This window comes from Oryzias latipes, chromosome 6, assembly GCF_053564925.1.
Source record: "Oryzias latipes strain Hd-rR chromosome 6, Olatipes_Hd-rR_3.1".
NCBI lineage: Eukaryota > Metazoa > Chordata > Actinopteri > Beloniformes > Adrianichthyidae > Oryzias > Oryzias latipes.
In genome coordinates this window covers 33,918,710-33,937,507 of record NC_136242.1, presented here as the reverse complement: position 1 = coordinate 33,937,507, position 18,798 = coordinate 33,918,710, and the positions used below count along the sequence as shown (strand labels likewise).

The window sequence follows — 18,798 nt, the reverse complement described above, 5'->3', positions numbered from 1 at the left end:
TGTCATGCACAGGCGCTCTCCGTTTGGCAGAGGACAGGCTGCAGCTCCACAGCCCAGCGTTTCATCTTTAAAGGCCTCCAGACTTTTCCAAAGTTCCTCTGCGACTGAAAACGTTCAGGAGGGACGAGGATGGGAACCCCCAGATGAAGAAGCTGTTCTGGATGTGAGGAAATCTTTGCTGGAACTTTTTAGATTCTCAAGTTCTGGTGAGTACAGGATGGGGGGGGGGGGGGGGGGTGTTAAGGATGTACTGTGAGAAGGCTTTGAGGTTTGTCTGTCTTTCTGAACCCTGGTTTGTTCCACATTTTATTTGTTGTATAATTACTTTAGCAAAATCTGGATGTGAAGAAAGGATGGAAAGGAAGCTTTGAAGCCTCAATCTTGTCCTCCGTCGGCAGAAAACGCTGTCTGAAGATGCTGCGCGAGGAGCTCTCAGCCCGAGAGGAGTTCACCTACAACCACGTATCCAGTCTGGAGAGAGCGAGCGGGACGGCGGGGCGCCGCGGCGACAGGAGGTCAGACAGGGGGGAGCGGGACAGCTTCACGGTGGACGTGAGGGCCAGCGACCTGCAGCTGGCCCGGCCGGAGCCGCCGAAGCACCCCTGCTTCAGCTACAGGGCCTGGCTCTACAGCGTCCTCATAGGGGTGAGACATGAGGGAGGGGGTCACTGGGGGGTCAAAGCCACCAACTACAAAGTGTACAATTTCAGGGACACGTTTTCAGATGAATGCGTCCCTAATTCTAAACATTTTGAGCCAAATGTGGATGAAGAAGCTTGTTTTTGCTCCAACGTTAAAAGGAGTCAAATGTTGTCATGATGTGTTTATTGTTTGTTATGGAAATAACATTTTTGGTCTTTTTGTCAGAATTTTCTCACTGACTTTTTGCAATTTATGCTGCTGAAGATGAAAAGATGGGAAAAACAGAGAATTATACGCATAAGGACATGAATACCATACGGGTCTTTATTTGATCAGAAATTTGTTCATTGTTTTTATTAAAACTCATCATAAATTGAACAAAATCAGGTATTTTTCTGTGAAAGCATTATGGAAGAGTTTGATCAATCACTTTATTGAGATGATTGTTTTCTGGATCTGGTTTTTCACTGTTGTGGAGGAATTTTACCCTCATTACTTAACATTTTTAGACGCTTTCAACCAATATTAGGACTTCTGGACTTTATATTGATTGGACTTTACTTGTAAGACTCTGAAAGAGCTCAACTGTTCTCATGTTTGTTTTTCTGAGAAATGCAGGTTTATAAATGTAGGACTCAATGAGGAACTGAAAATGTAACCAGATTCCTTTTTTTCAACTTTTGCTCTTTTTTCTACAGAATTGAGACTAAAATGAAAAACCCTTTCATTGTTTCATCCGTTTCACTTTAGTGATTTTTTGTTTATTAATAACTTTAGTGTTCGTCTGACTGAAGCCTGTGGAGAAACGCTGGCGGGTTTGTTTGGTTTCCATCTTTGTTGCTAATCTGACCTTTAACCTCCTAGAATTAAAATGATTTCGAAGATTTCCAGTTTTTTATTTTTTCATTCCTTAAAAATTGATGTCTTTTGGAAGGAATCCTATTGAATCATTATTTACTTAAAAAATTAACATTAGTTCATCAAATCCATGAACTGCATATGAATTAAAGTCATTAATTTTTATGAAAACAAGCTGCTTTTAGTTCATGTTCCTGTTCTAATATATATAAAAGTTTCCACATTGGTTCAATTATATCAGTAGTGATGTGAAACGTTATTTTCATGACCAAATACATTTGTTTTTTTATGAAAATTTCAAAAACAATTCATTGGAATGGAGCGTAACCGTGAAGGGCAATCGTCCAGCCTGCATGTTTTTTCACCAAATTCAGGTTTTCAGCCTTTTTGAGTGAATAAAAATACGTTTCTGTTGTTATCAATTTAAGATTGATCTGGTTATAGGACCGATTAAGAGCAGATGACCTTTTTATTTTTTTTAAAGACAACGCTAAAGTCTTCAAATGAAGTGTTTGAACCTTTGTTTCCTGCATTTGTGAGGAATTGTTAAGAAAAGCTAAGCCATCCAGCTTCTGAAATTATGTGACCTTAGCTGCACATGAATTACTCTGTGTGTGTGTGTGTGTGTGTGTGTGGGTGTGTGCGTGCGTGTGTGTGTGTGTGTGTGTGTCCTCAGGGCAGCCTGCTCGTCACTTCAGGTTTCTCTCTGTACCTGGGAAATGTGTTTCCTGTTGCCATGGATTACCTGCGCTGTGCTGCAGGCTCTGTAAGTGTCACGTTGGTTTCTCATTTTCTCATGGTTGGAAAACCTTGGGATAGGTTTACTCCCATCCCTCTGATGAGACTTCCGAAACTTGTAAAACTCTGTTGACGTGTCGACGTTCTTCCCAGGGAGTCCCTGCAGCCATCGCTGGCTTTGCCATCGCCAAGAACAGACATGTTGCTGTGCGTGAGCAAAAACCCACAAAGCAAAGACGACAAACGTGCAGGAATTGTAGTTTTAAAGTCCTTCAATGACCTTTTTGTGTTTTAACAGGTGTCAGATTTCCAGGTTGTCTATGTTTCCACATTTGCTGTGACAACCACCTGCCTGGTTTGGTTTGGTTGCAAACTGGTCTTGAACCCTTCTGCAGTGAATGTAAATCCATCACATGCCAAAATCCGGCCTCCCGCTGTCACAGGCTGCACATTCATCTGAAGACTTTCCTTTTTTTCTTTTGCTCCTTGGCTTGTGGTCAGATCAACTTCAACCTGATCTTGATGATTTTGCTGGAGGTGCTGACGGCCAGCACCGTCATCCTGTCGGCGCGCTCTGCAGAGGACTGCTGCCGGCACAGGAAGGTCCGGTCCCCTCTGCCGTCACGCTTTGGTGTTTTCCTTTCTCCTTCATCCTTAAACACGTTTCCAAACTTTCAGAAATACAGCCGATCGGGGTCAGTCAAACCTGCCGTGTTCCCAAGGCGACTCCTCAAAGCTTATTCCGTGAGTAAACCTTTCCATAGATCTGTTTGGTTTACGCCTGTTCATCTGTGATAACCGTCTCAAACAGGTGATTGAAGTCATCGTAGGAATTTCTGCTGTGTTTGGAGGCATCATTGCGCTCAACATGGATGCTTTGCTCCCCGGCCCTTACTTATCCGTCACTTTCTTCTGGATCCTTGTTGCTGTGAGTTTTTCTGCCTACATTGATGCTCATAATTGAAGTCACAAGTTTACCGACTGTTTCTCCTTCTTTCCAGTGTTTTCCAAGCGCCATTGCCAGCCATGTTGTGTCAGAGTACCCCACCAACTGCCTGGTGAGTACAGAACAGGCCTCCACTCATCTTCAGATCAGGGACAACAGTTTGTGAAATGACGTCAAGTTTTAAATCTATTTTACAAATTTAGCAACCCTTAGTTTGCTCCCCAGGTTTCTGATTTATAATCACTGGAAAATAAGATGTTAAGAAACTTCTACTCATCTTCTCTGATGTTTATTTTCAGAATGTCACCAAAAAGTATTTGGTAACATCTTTTATAAAGTTTTTTCTCAGAGCATAAGATCAAAGATTATCTCCATATTTTTTTCTTGTGCATAAAGGCCAACACTTTGATCCAAAGCTTCTTCAAAAGCATCTTCACTCAAATACAGTGTGGATTTTCTGAGTGTCTTGCCCAATGACAGTTCTTCTAAGGGCTAGGAATTGAACCGACATCTAAAAAACACACAGCCTCTTTACCCCTGAGGCCTTTTATAGCCTTCATGTTGACCTTCTAGTGTTTTTAAAAGGTTTTTAGTCTTTATTTGTCAGTTTCCGTTTCACAAAGGCTGGCAAATCATAAAATGTTCTTTTTTCTTAGTAAAATTCTGACTTCAAATATCAGATTTTTGTATTTTAAACTATTTTACTGAGGATTTTTCCCATTTGTCTGTTTGTCTGTTTCCCTTCCTGCCTAATAAGGGGTGGCCTGTAGTTGTAATTTGACAGATCTGCATCTCACATCCGTCTTCTCTTCGTCTTTCCTTCCGTTTCCTCAGTTTCTCTGCTTTTTTTTCTCCGTCTGTCAGGTGGAAGCGTTGATTGCCATCAGCAGCGTGACGTCCCCACTCCTCTTTTCGGCCTCCGGCTTCCTTTCCTGCAGCGTGGTCAGCTTCGTTGAAATGTTCCTTCATGATGTTCCGACCAGCAAGGTGAGCTTAATAAAGTGAAGGTGTGTGTAATGCGCACTGAAGTGTGTGAGCGGGTCAACCTTGACTCACAGCAGGCGGTTTGAAAACCTTTAATTAGATGTGAGAAGCATCGAATGATTGCAGGATTGGATTTCTCTCTATGTGGGTTGGTGTGCATGTGTGTGTGTGTGTGTGTGTGGGTGTGTGTGTGTGTGTGTGTGTGTGTAGGGGAGGTTTACATGCTTGTGTGTCCCTGCATGGGTGCCTACTTGCCTTTGCATGTGTGTCTGTGTCTTTGGGGGGGATGCTAGCATGGGTGCGTTAGTGAACATCTGTGTGTGTGCATGAATATGCAGGCGCATGATTGGTTGAGGGGCATGCATGCACGTGTTTTGTGAGCCAGTGTGTGTGCATCTGTGTGTTCATGCATAGATAGGTGTATGGATGTGTACTTGCATGCATGTGTGTGTGTGTGTGTGTGGGGGGGGGGGCATGTTGCATGCATTGGTGCTGTGTCCTGATGGGTGTTTGTGTCCCAGCAATCCTACGACATCCTGCTGTTGATCCTGATGGTGCTGCTGCTGGTGCAGGCAGTTCTGACTTCAGCCACGGTGGTGCACTGTGCCACATACAAGGGCCGGCTCCGCGCGGCGGCTCCAGAGCGCCAGGACAGCGTGCAGATCCAGACGCACTACAGTGAGGTATGGAAGACTAGATCAGGCAGCTCAGATCCACCGGGAAGCATCGATGTCTATTAAAATCTACAGCTGAGAGGCTGAACAAGGGAAGGATCAGGAGGTTGAGACGGTCCTGTCACGGTTTAGACCTTGACCTTCAAAAGTTCCACAAAAACTGACGCTTACAGTCAGAAAGAATGAGAAATGCCGAAAGTTAATGCAAACATTCTGGAATCTTTAGTGTTCTTGTCATTTTTTAAATAAAATTACAGATAAATAAACGGACATTATAGTTTTGTTAATTATGCAAGCACTCTCCTATAATCTTACTTATTTTTTTATTTTAAAGGGGGGGAGGGGTGCAACTTTTGTCTGAGGTAGATTAACTTTGAATGAATCTGGAATCCGTTTTCCAGTTTGAACTGGCGTTTACACAGGACGCCAGGTAACTGCCTCTCATTTGACTTTTCCCTCTCTGTCCTTCATCTCCATCAGCAGCATCTCGCAAACGGAACGCTGCCGGATTTTGACAAGGACAGAGCCTGGAAGGCGGTCGTGGTCCAAATGGCTCAGTGAGCTGAAGTTTGGTCAGGACCGCCGGCTGGAATCATCTGGAACTGAAGCAGAAGAGAAAAAATGTTCAGAACAAATTTCTTGTTGTAGATTCTGCTTTGAGCTCTTTGCTCTCATTTAAACTTATTTTCTTGTTTGATTTTACTTTTGAAGAGAATTAATCAGAGTTTTCATCAATTTAAACAGAAAAAGAAGTTTAGGATTTTTTGTATTTTTGCTATCTGTTGGTCTTAAATGTTCTCAGCGCTTTAGAGTCTCTCAGAAGACTTTTAGTTTCTGCATCAGAGTTCTGACAGAACAGATTATTTCCTGCAGACACACAAAAGTAAAATAACTGTTGTTCATGTGAAGATTTTTGAGCAAATACAAGCTTTTCAGTGTATGAAAAATGTGTAAATAAAACTTAAATCCTATTGTCATGAGGACAGGAAAACACTTGCTTGGATTTTTGGAATAAAATAGCCAATAATTAGTAAAACCAAAGTCTCTTCTTATTAATTCGGTTAAATATAAACTTGTGTTCTTGTCTGCAAATATTTGCCCTCCTGTGATTTTCTTGTTTCTTATTTTTCTAGCTGTTCTCCAATGTCATATAAACCAATCTAATTTCCTTCCTCCATTATTTAATGCCAGCCCCTCCCTTCACTCTGTTACATCACGAGGGGGGGGGTCATTTGTCACTTTGTTGTTACCTGCAACAGTTCTTCATTCAGGAAACAGGTCAATGCAGCATTCTGGCTTTAATCCTGGCTGTGAAGGTAAACTCTTTTCAGGTTATCCCTGCATTCAATAGAATATGTTTTTTTTCTTTAAGATCTGCAACATTTCTTTGCATCTTTTTCATCTTCAAAAAAGAAAACATGTTCGACTTCAAACCTCGAATGACTTCCAAAATGTAACAACTTTTATTGTACATTACTAGATTACCAAAAGTATTGGCTCCCCCATCCGAATGATCAGCATCACTTGGTGTGTAGAGTTTAGCCCTCAGACTGTTTTCACAGACGTTTGTAGAAGAATGGGCGGCTCTCAGGGAATTCCAGCGTGGAACTTTCTTAGGACGCCATCTGAGCAACTAATCCAGAGGTGAAATGTCCTAAATCTTCCACAGTCAGCTGTCAGCTCTATCAGAACAAAATGGAAGAGTTTGGGAACAACAGCAACTCAGCCACCAAGTGGTATAGCAGAGAGGGGTCAGCGGATGCCGAAGCACAAAGTGCAAAGAGGTCGCAGACTTTCTGCTGTCAATTGCTACAGAGCTCCAGACGTCATGTGACCTTCAGATCATCCCAAGTCCAGCACCCAGAGAGCTTCATGGGATGGGTTTCCATGGTGGAGCAGCTGCATCCATCCACACAAAGCACCCATGCAGCGGTGGGAAGCACGCTTTGCCGTTTGACAATCTGATGGACCAGTCTGGGTTTGGAGGTTGCCAGGGCAACGGTACATTTGGGACCGCATCATGCCGAGTGTGAAAATTGGAGGGGGAGGAATTATGGTGTGGGCTTGTTTTTCAGGACTTGGGCTCTTCGTTCCAGTGAAAGGAACTCTGAATGCGTTTTGGACAATTCCAAGTTCCCAACTTTGTGGAAACAGTTTGGAGCAGCCCCTTCCTCTTCCACCATGACTGTGCACCAGTGACCACGGCAAGGTCCATGAAGACATGGAGGACAGAGTCTGGCGTGGGTGAACTTGAACCCCATAGAACACCTTTGGGATGAATTAGAGCAGAGACTGAGAGCCAGGCCTTCTCCACCAACATCAGTGTGTGACCTCACCAATGACCTTTTGGAAGAACGCTCAAAAATTCCTAAAAATGCTCCTCAACATGTGGACAGCCTTCCCAGAAGAGTTGGAGCTGCAATCATTCTGAACTCTAAGGGTCAGGAATGAGACAGCACTTCAGTTCAAATGTGAGGCAAGGCAGGTGAGCCAATACTTTTGGTTACACTGTGTAATTGCAGATCTCAGATCAGAGGACGACACTTTTTAGATCGCTGTGGTTCTCTCCCAGCATTCCTTATTTGAAGGCTTTGAAATCAGCACTCCAGACCAAACTGCCATGCTTTGAGTTTGAGTTTTTTTCTTTTGTTTTTATTTTTTTTAAAGAAATTGACATCACTGTTTTAAACAATTAAAGGCTGAACTGTCAGCAAAAATTCTCCAAGATCTAAATTGTCTTTGCTGCTTCTTCTTCTCTCCTGTTTCCTCTTAAAATTGTGCTGATATGAAAAAATGATGAGCTCATCTCCCTCACGTGAGGTTTTTATAATTCTGTTCTTTCTCATTTTTGAGTCTTTAAATTATAAATAAAACCCCCTTTTGATTTAGAGGACAGAAGGAAGATATATGTGAAAGTGAAGCAAGGACAGGTAGGATAGTGAGAGATGAAAGTGATGCAGAAAGAAAAGTTCCACTGATGAAAAATGGATCCTCTCTGTGTCCCACCTGTAGCCCCGCAGTGAGGAGGTGCTCTCCACCCACAGGAGGTGCAGCTGTCCTCCCATCTTTGTTGCTCTTAGATGATGGGCACTTTGGAGGAACCTATGATAGTTCAGCATGTCAGAGGCTTGTAGTTTGGTTGAAGACTAAACCCACGCAAGCTGTGGTTTGATGCCGGTCTTCTGAGGCGGTTGCACTGCCCCGAGAAGGCAGTTCAAAGGGGCAGTAATGGATTTACGAGCGTGTTTGTTGTAATTCATAAGAAACACCATTATAAATGAAAGGACGGCAGCGTGCGCGCCGTTCTGTTTGTCAGAAATGATGATGATGTTGGGAAATCTTCATCTCTGCGCGTGTTTCAGAGGAGGAGAAGGTAGGACGGGGAGGGGGGGGGGTCTGGAGGCATTGAGGGAGGGGAGCTGTGTGTGTGTGGGGGGGGGGGGAGAAGGCGGAACAAACCGGTGAGCTCGGATACATGCTGTAGCTGATCGCCCGCACTGCAGATTAACCCCATCCGCGCCGGAAACGCAGCGAAACATGGTGCGGGGAACCGGCTGTTTTCCCGCTGCCTGCACGCGGCACCGACGTTTGGCGCCGGATTATGCGGCGGTGATGCGGCGTGGAGTGGACAGGTAGGCAGCGGATGCCAGGAGCGCACGCACGCGCTTCATCGGTCCAGTTGATGTTGTGTGGAGGAGCTGTCCGCCGCTCAGGTGCTGAAACGGCTCATCTGCGTGTCTGAGGTGAAGCGCTGTCCTCTTCTGCTGGACGCTTCTGGAGACACAGAAGCGCAGACAAAGCGGTACATGATGATTTTTAAGGGAAAATAATCCTTCTTCTTCAAAAGTGAGAAGACACTTTTGCATCCTCAGTGGGTTTTTGTTGTTGCTTAAACGTCTCAGTGGGATGGTGTGTCCATAAGTCCGAGTTGATTTGCTTCATAAAAGTCTGAAGAAAATTCATCCTGAAAGTTTTTCCTTTTTTTTGGTTATCTTCTAAGGAATCAGTGAAAGGAGCTCATCTATTCCAGCCTCACTAAATAATAGAAATTAAATGAACTTGTCAGGTGTGGCGGGTCTGGTCAAAAAGCTGGTTGGGATGCTGTAGTAGCCCAGGAATATGGGACTCCCTGTGTTAACACGAGTATCATTGCCCAACTGAGAGGCATAATCTGCCATGCTGGAGCTGAGCCAGAGGCTCCCAGACAGCAGAGCAGCCGGAAAGTCAGCTCCCGAAACTCCGTCCTGCTCCTTTAAAATATAAAATATGTAGATGCTGCTCCTCCTTGAGATATTTTTGAGTGTTTGGGTAAGACTGGCTGCTACCAGCAGAAACTAGGAAAAAGAAGAGCGTGTGCATTGACAGGAGGAACATCTTGTTCTGGTTGTTTTAGCTGAACAGATGTTTTTGTTTGTCAGCACTGAATAGAGTTTTAGAAAAATCCATCAGATCACTCCTATCGTTTACACTTTGGAGTTGGATGGAGATCACTTCAGCGAGCTCTGACTCAACCATCATCTCACAGTTAGATCTCCACCAAGAAGCCGGTTTCATACATGAGCTGCTGGAGGACAAAGAGCTGGAAGGAGAGGATGAGAAATGTAGATGAGGAAAGGTGATGCCATTCTCCATGAAGGACATTTACTAACCTTCGTGTGAACGAAGCTAGCCCCCCAACACACACACTCCATTACAGCCCTGATCATGCATAAATGCATGAATGACTGCCGGCATGGTCTCCCACAATCACAGATATGGGATCAGACTGATGATGTCACTGCTGAGGGTCACCTGACATCTTTGCGGGAACATCCCCCTCCCACATGGAGCTGTTTCACCAGCAGGCCAGAGAGACAACAGATGAGTCAGTGTTCAAAAGAATGAAGTTATAAATACCTCCTAACTGAAATTTTTCTTGTAATCTGTCACTAAAGCCTGGAGAAAATACTTCACCTCTGACTGCTTTAACTTTAGTTTGCAATCAGAGCTTCCTGCCATCACTGACACTTGTTCATTGATGCTGTTCTGACTTAAACTGCTTATTTGTCTTTCAGGAGGAGATGTGACTGAGCTGCTTCTTTCCAGAGCTCACATAACAAGCTTTCAGCCCACAATCCTTCCCCCTGAGGAATGCAGAAGACCTCCTAAACTCATCCCTCACTCAGCCCCACACAGGAGCATTTGGACTGAATCCAGAGTCCAAAGAGGCGGGATGCACACATGCGAGGCGGAGTGAGGCTCTGACAAACACAAATGAACTCATGGAGGTCAGATCTGCAGCTGGTCGCACTTCTCTGCACAGATGTGTCCATCACAATGTTTTGACAAGAACCTAAGCAGAGCAGGAAGCGTACGGTCTCTCCTCTGTCACGGAGGAGGACTGTAGGAGGCGTTCTCTTTGTTCCGCATGCAGAACATCCTCGATCAGAACTTAGACATGGCCACGGCGCTGCTCGCAGGCGAGAAGCTGAAGGAGCTGATCATGCCGGGCTCCTCTCAGGATGAGAAGGGCGGAGCATTGGCTGGCCTTATGGTGCAGCTCAAACTGGAGCTGCCCTTTGATCGTGTTGTTACCATAGGGACGGTCATCATCCCCATCCTCCTGGTCACCCTCGTCTTCACAAGAAACTTTGCAGGTGAGATGCCCCAAAATGTTGAGTGCATTCCTTCATTGATCGTTCCAAAGTGACAACAGCTTCTGCTGGTTGGGGAGCACCTCAGCAGACAGGTGTTTAGCTAAATTCAAGGAGGAAATGAGGTAAGGAAGACAGATGAGTTCATGGAAGGAGAAAAAAAAAAGCAGCAGATGAGAGGAACGGGATGGAGTGCTGAAAGAAAAATGAGTCGGGAGTTTGGAGAAAGGCAGAGGGGAAGCAATGGATGAGATTAGCTGATTGCTGAGTCAGACTCTGCAGTAGCATCAACCAGCTGGGACTCAGCGTTCAAGGCAGCAAAACAGATAGTTTAACCCAAGCGCGGGGGCTCGGCCTGATCTTCTCTCTGTGGGAAGTTGAGAGGAAACATGGCTGTTGGAAAAAGGACTTTTCTCCCAGAAAATGACGACTACTTATTTGAAAAGCTTTTTAATAATTCATACTGTCTTCTGCTGGGATCAAATTTCAAAGCCGAGGAGACTTTCAACCCTCTTCCTGCAGAATCTTATTTTCAACTGACAAAGGACCAAAAAGATGCAACACTTCTATTTTTACTTAATTAGTGGCCTTTGTGTTCACTGTTCCCTTCTCTACTTCTGTGCCGGTTCCAAGCCCGGTTGCTTTGAGAGGGTTGCGTCAGGAAGGGCATCCGGCGTAAAACGTTGCCAAGTTTACCATGCGACTCGTTCGCTGTGGCGACCCCTGATGGGAAAAGCCGAAAGAGAAACAACGAGTGCCCTTTGTGTTCACTGAAAAATTAATGTTGCAAAAAGTGTTGAGAGAAAAAAACATAGAACTTCAGCAAACTTTCAGCCACAAAGACCAAACTTTGGACAAACAGACATTTAAATCTTTCATTCATTCATTCGTCTTCTAAACCCATTTTTTCCCTTCTGGGTCACGGGGCTGCTGGAGCCTATCCGGGCCCCTTGTGGGTGGACAGGGGGCGTCCTGGACAAGTCGCCAGTCTGTCGCAGGGCCACAATCACACACCCATTCACTCTCACATTCACACATAGGGGGCAATTTAGAGCAACCAATGAACCTATGAAGCATGTTTTTGGACGGTGGTAGAGAATCCACGCATGCACGGGGGTAACATGCAAACTCCACACAGAAAGGTCCCCCATTGGTGTTCTGGTTCAGGGACTTGCCGGGACTTGAACCGGGGGCCTTCCTGCTGTGAGGTTAGAGGGCTAACCACTGAAATCTTTCATGCATTCAATTTGTTTCTTTTAGTTTTTATACAGCCAAATTAGGTACAATTACACAATCTAAATGAAAGTTTCACTTTGGTAAGTGTATAATACGACAGAGTTGAGTTTAGTCTGCTGCTGCGCGGCGTTCACTTGCTGCTCTGATGCTTAATTCCACTTTAATCTCGTAAAATTACGAGTTTTTTCTCTCATAAATCTACGACTGAAAATCTCATAATTTTACAATTCTTTTTTTTTTGGTGGCCCTAAAACTCAGTCGTAGTATAATTCTTGGCTTTGTTAGACAATTTCTTTGTCATTATAATTTTAATTTATTTCATTTGTGCATATTTTAATCATTAATGGTTCATTTGAACAAAACACCTAAAACAGGTTTAGCTGCTGTTTTAGCTGCATTTATAGTTCCTATCAGCTCTTTAAAGAGTTTTCTTGATTTGTTTCTCTGTTCAACTCATTCAGCTTTAAAAAGCACATTGGAAGATTTGAGTTTTTTTCATTTCTTTTAGGATCTTCAGCCTCTTCAGCTGTCAGAAATAACCAGCATTTTCTTTATGTGTGTTTTTTCTCCTTGTTTCTACTCACCAATCTCCTGTTTTATAGAGCAAAGGGATTCTTGCCATTGAAACCATGTGTCACATTTCATTGATGGTCACAGCACATCAGTGTGTTTGTATTTCAGATTATTTCAGCTTGAAGGTCCTGAACTCGCTGCATCTGCTGTTATCTGAGCTTCTTCTTTCATTTCATTATCCTGATAAATGAAACATTGAATTAATTCGATGTTAAAGCAGCTCATGTGTCTGCGTTGCATCTGGGAATACAGATTATAATCTGGGTTTCTAATCCCCACATCATTGTTCAGCAGCAGCAGCAGTGGAAAATAATGGTGAGAAGGTGCTGGTTTGAAGCTGCAGAGACTTGACAGGGACGCTGAGAGGCCTCAGACTGAGACGTACAAGGGGATGACAACAGTGCCATGTCTGAGGATGAGACCAACTACAAATTCTATCAAGTACATTATCCCTGCCATAGCAGTGGACTGCTTTCTGAGTCTGTTTCCTACAAAGAAAAGCTTATGGGGGAACAGAGATGCTGAAAATGTGCATCTTAAAACAAACCTGCAAGAGAGACTGAGCTCCTCGTTCAACAACAGGATTCAGTGTAGGTTTAACCCTTGTGCTATCTTAGATGACCCCCCCCCCCCCCCCCCCCTTCCATTGACGTGTTCTCCCTACCATGACAAAGGTGGATAAAGGTGGAAAGATTTCATGTAATCCATGGACACCAGTGAAGATCACAAATCATTGAAGAGAAAATGTTCAGAGCACTGTCTAGTGGGTCTAGATGACCCAATTCCCAATGTTAACGTGCCTAGGATGGCAAAAGGGTTGTGAAGACTCTGGGCGTTATTGACACAGACAGAAGGAAGCAAACATGATTTTCCACAGGTTGAGCTCCAGGTCTCAGTCACACTGATTCATGTGGCGTCTCCAAAACAAGAATGTTCCAGTTCTGCCAAAGAATCTTTCTTTCATTTTAGCAGTTTCCATGACATCCGTCCATCAGAGTCCCAGAGAGGCTGCAAGTGAACAAATAAGCGCCTTTCAGGACTCACAGCTGCTCGCCTGCTGACCTGGAAATGGAGTTTAAAAGCTGCTAAGTTTCTGCTTCACAAAGCCTGCTGTCGTCTGAACATGCAGAGAGGATAATGATCCTTCATTTTACCTGTGGCTTCAACACAACTCAGTCGGTTGTTTGAGCAGATCCATTAAGAGAAAATGAAGGTTGTTGATTAAATTATTAATACCTGCCATGATTAGTTTCATTTTTGGCACACTCCTAATTTCTGGGACTCGTCCAGATTTTGCAGAGGAGCTCAGGTTTATTTTATCTTTATTATGTCTAATCTGAACCGGGAATAACAGAGTTCAGCAGAACTGGAGATTACTCCAATTTTATTTTTGTTCAGTAGGAAAAATTGGACAAGATCTTCATGCCAACAAAAATTAGAGCTGAAACAGCGACTGAACGTTTCTGGACATCCGAGTAGAAACAGCTGACACAGATTTTCTGAAAACTGGTGTAAACAGGAAGAAAAAAAACAATTGATGGGCCGCATGATCTTTCTGAGCTGGTGTTTGCAGGACTCTTCCACAGACAATTTTTCCAGCTCAACAAAAGCCACACCCTTTGGATTTTTCTCCTCTTTGACTTGCAGATTTTTGATATAGTTCTGGTATTTTCCAAGGGAAATCTGTCTTTAACTGTAAGGTAGAGATTCGGCTTCATCTGATTGTGTCTTTGTGTGCTTTTTTTCAGAGGAATCCATTTACTGTTACACACCACACAACTTCACAAGAGACCAGGCGTTGTACGCCAGAGGCTACTGCTGGACGGAGCTGCGCGATGCCATTCCTGGGGTGGAGCCTCACCTTTGGCCCTCTCTGTTTGAGCATAAGTTCCTGCCCTATGCCCTGCTGGCCTTCGCTGGAATCATGTACATTCCTGCTTTGGGCTGGGAGTTTCTCGCCTCCACGCGGCTAACGTCAGAGCTCAATTTCCTGCTTCAAGAGATCGACAACTGCTACCATCGAGCCGCCGAGGGCCGAGCCCCGAAGATTGAGAAGCAGATCCAGTCCAAAGGCCCCGGCATTACCGAGCGTGAGAGGCGTGAGATCATCGAAAATGCTGAGAAGGAGAAGAGTCCAGAGCAGAATCTGTTTGAGAAATATTTAGAGAGGCGAGGCCAAAGCAATTTTTTGGCTAAGATTTACCTCGCCCGCCACATGGCTATTATCTGCCTCAGTTCCATCCCTATATCCTACCTGAGCGCCTACTACGCCCGCCAAAGGCAGAATGAGTTCACCTGTGCTCTGGGGGAACCTCCCGACATCAGCAGTTACTTGGAGCTGAAGATCAGGGTCAACTGTAAGCTGCCTGCAGTGCAGCTGCAGCGCATCATGGCGGCGGTGGACATCGCCTTGCTCTGCACAATGAACTTCATCATCTTGCTTAATTTGCTGCATTTGTTCGTTGTGCGCAAGTCCAACTTTGTCTTTGATAAGCTGCACAAGGTTGGAATCAAAACACGGCGGCGCTGGCAGAAGTCTCCGTTTTGTGACATTAACATCCTGGCCATGTTCTGCAATGAGAACCGAGACCACATCAAGTCCCTGAACCGACTGGACTTCATCACCAATGAGAGCGACCTGATGTACGACAATGTGGTCAGGCAGCTGCTGGCTGCACTGGCACAGTCCAACCATGACGCCACGCCCACTGTGAGGGAATCTGGGATGCAGACGATTGATCCCAACATGGACCCGTCTGATCTCAGGATGGGGGAAATGGGCGGAGAGCCACTAGTCATCAAAAGACCTCGCAAAAAGATGAAATGGATCCCGTCATCCAATCCTCTTCCTCAACCATTTAAGGTAATTACGCAGCCAGGAAAGACTCCAAGGAAGGAAAATTATACATGTAATAAAAAATGTATAGATTCTTTAATAGTTGGTTAAAGTAGAAAACCTTTTGAATTGGCGGATTGTCACTTCATCACCTGTTCTGTCTGTCGCCTCCTGTGAAGGAACCGCTTACTCTGACACGGTTGGAAAACAACACCAAGCAAGAGAAACCAAAACCCGTCAGGCGCAAGACGGCGGCCGACAGCTTCGTCGCACCTCTGCTGGACAACAAGAGCACACAACTTTCTTCAACAAAGGGTCTGCAGATGACCGTCCAACCAATCAATCAATCATCTTTCTATCATCCAGTCATCTGTCCAACCATCCATCCAATAATGCATCCACTGATCAATTAAACCATCCACTCATCCATCCAACCACCCATTCATCCAACCACCCATTCATCCAACCACCCATTCATCCATGCATCCATCCATCCAACCACCCATTTATTATCCATCCATCATCCATCCATCCATCCAACCACCCATTTATCATCCATCCATCCATCCATCCATCCATCCATCCATCCATCCATCCATCCATTTATCCATCCATCCATCCATCCATCCATCCATCCATCCATCCATCCATCCATCCATTTATCCATCCATCAAAGATCTATTAAATAATCCATCTATGGATGGATGAGATATTCATGGCTTCTCAGGTTCTAATAAAATACATTAAAAAACATCTTAGAAGTAATAGTTACATAGCTGTTGAAGTTAGATTTGCTGCTTGTCAAAGACTGCAGATTTTTTATTTTTTCTGTGATTTATTTAACAATCCATTTGCACTGAGACTGTTTAAGTTCTTCTTTGTGGTGGGATCAGGATTTCCTCCTTTAAAATCAAACCCTGATCTCTCCCCCCCACAGAGTTAGGTGTCATTGAGAAAAAGCACACTCGTAACTTCTCCTTGGATGTCCACCCGTACATGCTGACTATTCGAAAGCCCAAGGTGGAGACCACAGCCACAGAGCCGCTGCCCTCACAGCACAACCTGGATGCCGTATTTCTAGAGGGCACACACTCTATCGTCCACGTGTCTGGTGCTATTGCAGGTATGCCTGTTCAACGCTTTACATGACCTAAACTGCTGCTTCACTGTTCCTCCCATTTTAGTTTACTACAATGGGAAACGAGGTGCAATGCCATGCAGTGTTTCTCACCTTCTGTACCTGCTCCTTCCTCTGCAGATTCACAGGATGCTGGAGCCTATCCCTGCACAGCATCTCTTTTTAGTACATTCTTTTAAAATATCACTGAAGAAAACTACATTGTAGATTGTTTTTAACTTTCACAGCTGATGCTCCTTTATGCTGCGGGTCAAAGTGCAAACACTTTCAAAAGGCATGGACTAGTGTTGAGGTTGACGGTTACACAATCTCTGATTATGTGGATCTGGTGTGATCTGCCTTTAAGAAGCTGCAAGTTCAGGCTGGTTGAGCAGGACAGAGGCTTTTAGGAGTTGGACCTCCTTCTTCCAGGTCCTCAAAGTCATTCCATTGTTTCTTTTTGCTTCCTGGACACTGATGTTCTTTTGTTTTCTTTTCCTTATTTGTCATTTAAGCTAGTTTTTCTCTTCGCAGAGACAGGTTACTTTGTGTTAGGCTGCTATTTGCAAACTTTAAGTGATAAAAACTCACTTTTGGGAAGCCTGGGAAACTACAGTTTAAGGTCACTTAGGTCAACATAATTTTTCCACAAAATTTTCAGTTTGCCAGACGCATTATGAGTGCTTAAAAATCTTGTAAACAGTTTGTTTTTCTCTAACTCATTGCATCAATTAAAACTTTTAGCTGTTACAATTTTCTGGCTCAAAGGCAGGAAAATGGAGAAGATTTGGAACATTAAACACAAGTTAAGTGAACCGAAGCTGTGGTTGATGCAGCCCTCTGGGGTCAGCGGTGGCCTTCACTTCTGTCTGACTGATAAATGATTTTTCTTTTCTTTCTGCGCTGTTATTTTCAGAAACTAAAGTTTGTTCTCCAGAATCGACCAACACTGCCTTTTCTTCTGGGACTCTGCCAACATCTTCTTATGTAAACGGAGTGAGCCCCAACCCTCCTTCGAGTGACGATCCACTCAGCCCAAAGTCCTCTCCTCCTCAAACCGAGCCTCAGGCCCAGATGGAAACCGCTGCGAGTCAGCCGCCGCCCCTGACCAGAGCCCCCACACACCAGCTGCTGAGCATACGTCACACTCTCTTTGAGGAAGAGGAGGATGAGGAAAGCAGGAGGGGCAGACTGGAGGAGAGAGCTGGGGAGCTTATCACTGCTGGAGAATGTTGAACAAAAAAGTAGAACATCCACACCATCAACACAACCAAGACTTTTCACCGAGAACCACCTCTCCTTCTCCTCTCACACGCCTCTGGGATGGAAGTGAGCCAAACGGGAAACCAGCAGCAAGAAAATGATGAAGAAAACCTTCTGACTCAAGGCAGAGGAAATTGAGCCTTTGCTGGAGTTTCTTGATGTGTGATTTGTGTCTCAGGATGACTGCGTTTAGCTCATCACCCAACAATTAAACCAGCAGTGAGGTCATTCAACAGGGTGCTACAGTGCAGGGTCAAACCGCAACGCCGACCACGTCTGTGGGTGAAACGGGAAATGAAAAGTCTGCTGGTAAACGTGGACTTCATCACGACTTAAAACCCATTTTTAAACACCCGATAACGCTTCGTCCCTTTATCCCAACAGCCAAGTAGAACGGTAGCTCACGCAATACAGTTGTTGAGATCTGCACAATTATTATGCAAAAGATCACAAATATGTTTGTGGCAATAATGTATGCGCTTCGAGCATCACTTCACGGAATGTCATACATGTTCAGGCCTCATATGTGAGTCAGTGTTAGCGGGATGTTTAAAATTTCACATTTTGTGGCTTATCCCCATAGCTTTCCATTGCTGCGAATACTTGATTGTAAGCGTGCACATTATCATAGGAGGACAAGTAGGAAAAGCGCTGATCAGAGAAGGATGGAGAGGATCCTCACTGGAGAAAAGAGAAGAACCTGGTGTTTTTCTAAGAGTTCAATGGGGAATGAAGCTGGACTTCTAGATAAAAAGCTTTCTGATGTCTTCTTGTGAGAGAACCGTGGACTTGTTGGTCACCGAAGGGGGTCGATACACAAAAGCTTCTCAAATGCTTCACTTTGGATAGAACGGTACATTAGTTGCTCCTCTTTTTGGGAGAAAATAAGCAAACGGAGTGAGCGGTTGGGAGATGCCCACCACAGCCTTTCCACAGATACACACAGTTTCAATGAAACTGTCTGCGTGAAACGGACACAATCACCTCCAGCAAACTGAAAAACTGCTGTATTTCCTCTTTATTGTCCAAACGCATCTCTTACAACAGCAAACAAAACCTTTCTTATACAATCTCTGTATTATCTGAGAATCCATCTTTTGCCTCACTTCACATCCCCTTCATCCATGAGCACTTTAGACCTCGTGAGAGCCATTTTTTTAACGCAGCTCTGCTTTAAACTGATTTTCACCCATAAGTCGTTACACAGAAACGTGTCTCCGAAAGCTAGTGACCATAAAAACGCAACACTTTGATTGTAATGTGCGAAAATCTACAATAAAAACACGTTTAAAGCACTT

The 18,798-nt window shown here is 44.4% G+C and overlaps 2 protein-coding genes across 5 annotated transcripts; both read left to right on the top strand.

Moving 5' to 3' along the window:
• mlc1 (modulator of VRAC current 1) lies at nucleotides 1-5,878 on the top strand. Of its 3 annotated transcripts, none has more exons than XM_011476526.4 (12): nucleotides 1-206; nucleotides 399-645; nucleotides 2,177-2,266; nucleotides 2,392-2,445; nucleotides 2,537-2,638; nucleotides 2,740-2,841; nucleotides 2,917-2,982; nucleotides 3,050-3,166; nucleotides 3,240-3,296; nucleotides 4,049-4,171; nucleotides 4,690-4,851; nucleotides 5,326-5,878. In XM_011476526.4, exons 2-12 carry the CDS (start codon nucleotides 415-417, stop codon nucleotides 5,401-5,403), a joined length of 1,182 nt encoding a protein of 393 aa, XP_011474828.1. In that variant the 5' UTR covers nucleotides 1-206; nucleotides 399-414; the 3' UTR covers nucleotides 5,404-5,878. The 3 variants fall into 3 exon arrangements, with proteins under 3 accessions (XP_011474828.1, XP_011474827.1, XP_020559957.1); XM_011476525.4 differs by having other exon boundaries at nucleotides 2-206; nucleotides 5,323-5,878; XM_020704298.3 differs by having other exon boundaries at nucleotides 54-206; nucleotides 331-645; nucleotides 5,323-5,878.
• Nucleotides 5,879-8,273: 2,395 nt separating this feature from the next.
• Nucleotides 8,274-18,795, top strand: panx2 (pannexin 2). 2 transcript variants are annotated; one of them, XM_004069865.4, is made up of 6 exons: nucleotides 8,274-8,474; nucleotides 9,897-10,478; nucleotides 14,033-15,147; nucleotides 15,300-15,435; nucleotides 16,058-16,243; nucleotides 17,154-18,795. In XM_004069865.4, the coding sequence occupies exons 2-6, from the start codon at nucleotides 10,250-10,252 to the stop codon at nucleotides 17,471-17,473; spliced, it is 1,986 nt and encodes a 661-aa protein (XP_004069913.1). In that variant the 5' UTR covers nucleotides 8,274-8,474; nucleotides 9,897-10,249; the 3' UTR covers nucleotides 17,474-18,795. The 2 variants fall into 2 exon arrangements, with proteins under 2 accessions (XP_004069913.1, XP_078805556.1); XM_078949430.1 differs by lacking the exon at nucleotides 8,274-8,474 and adding an exon at nucleotides 8,507-8,644.
• The last annotated feature ends 3 nt before the right edge of the window (nucleotides 18,796-18,798 follow it).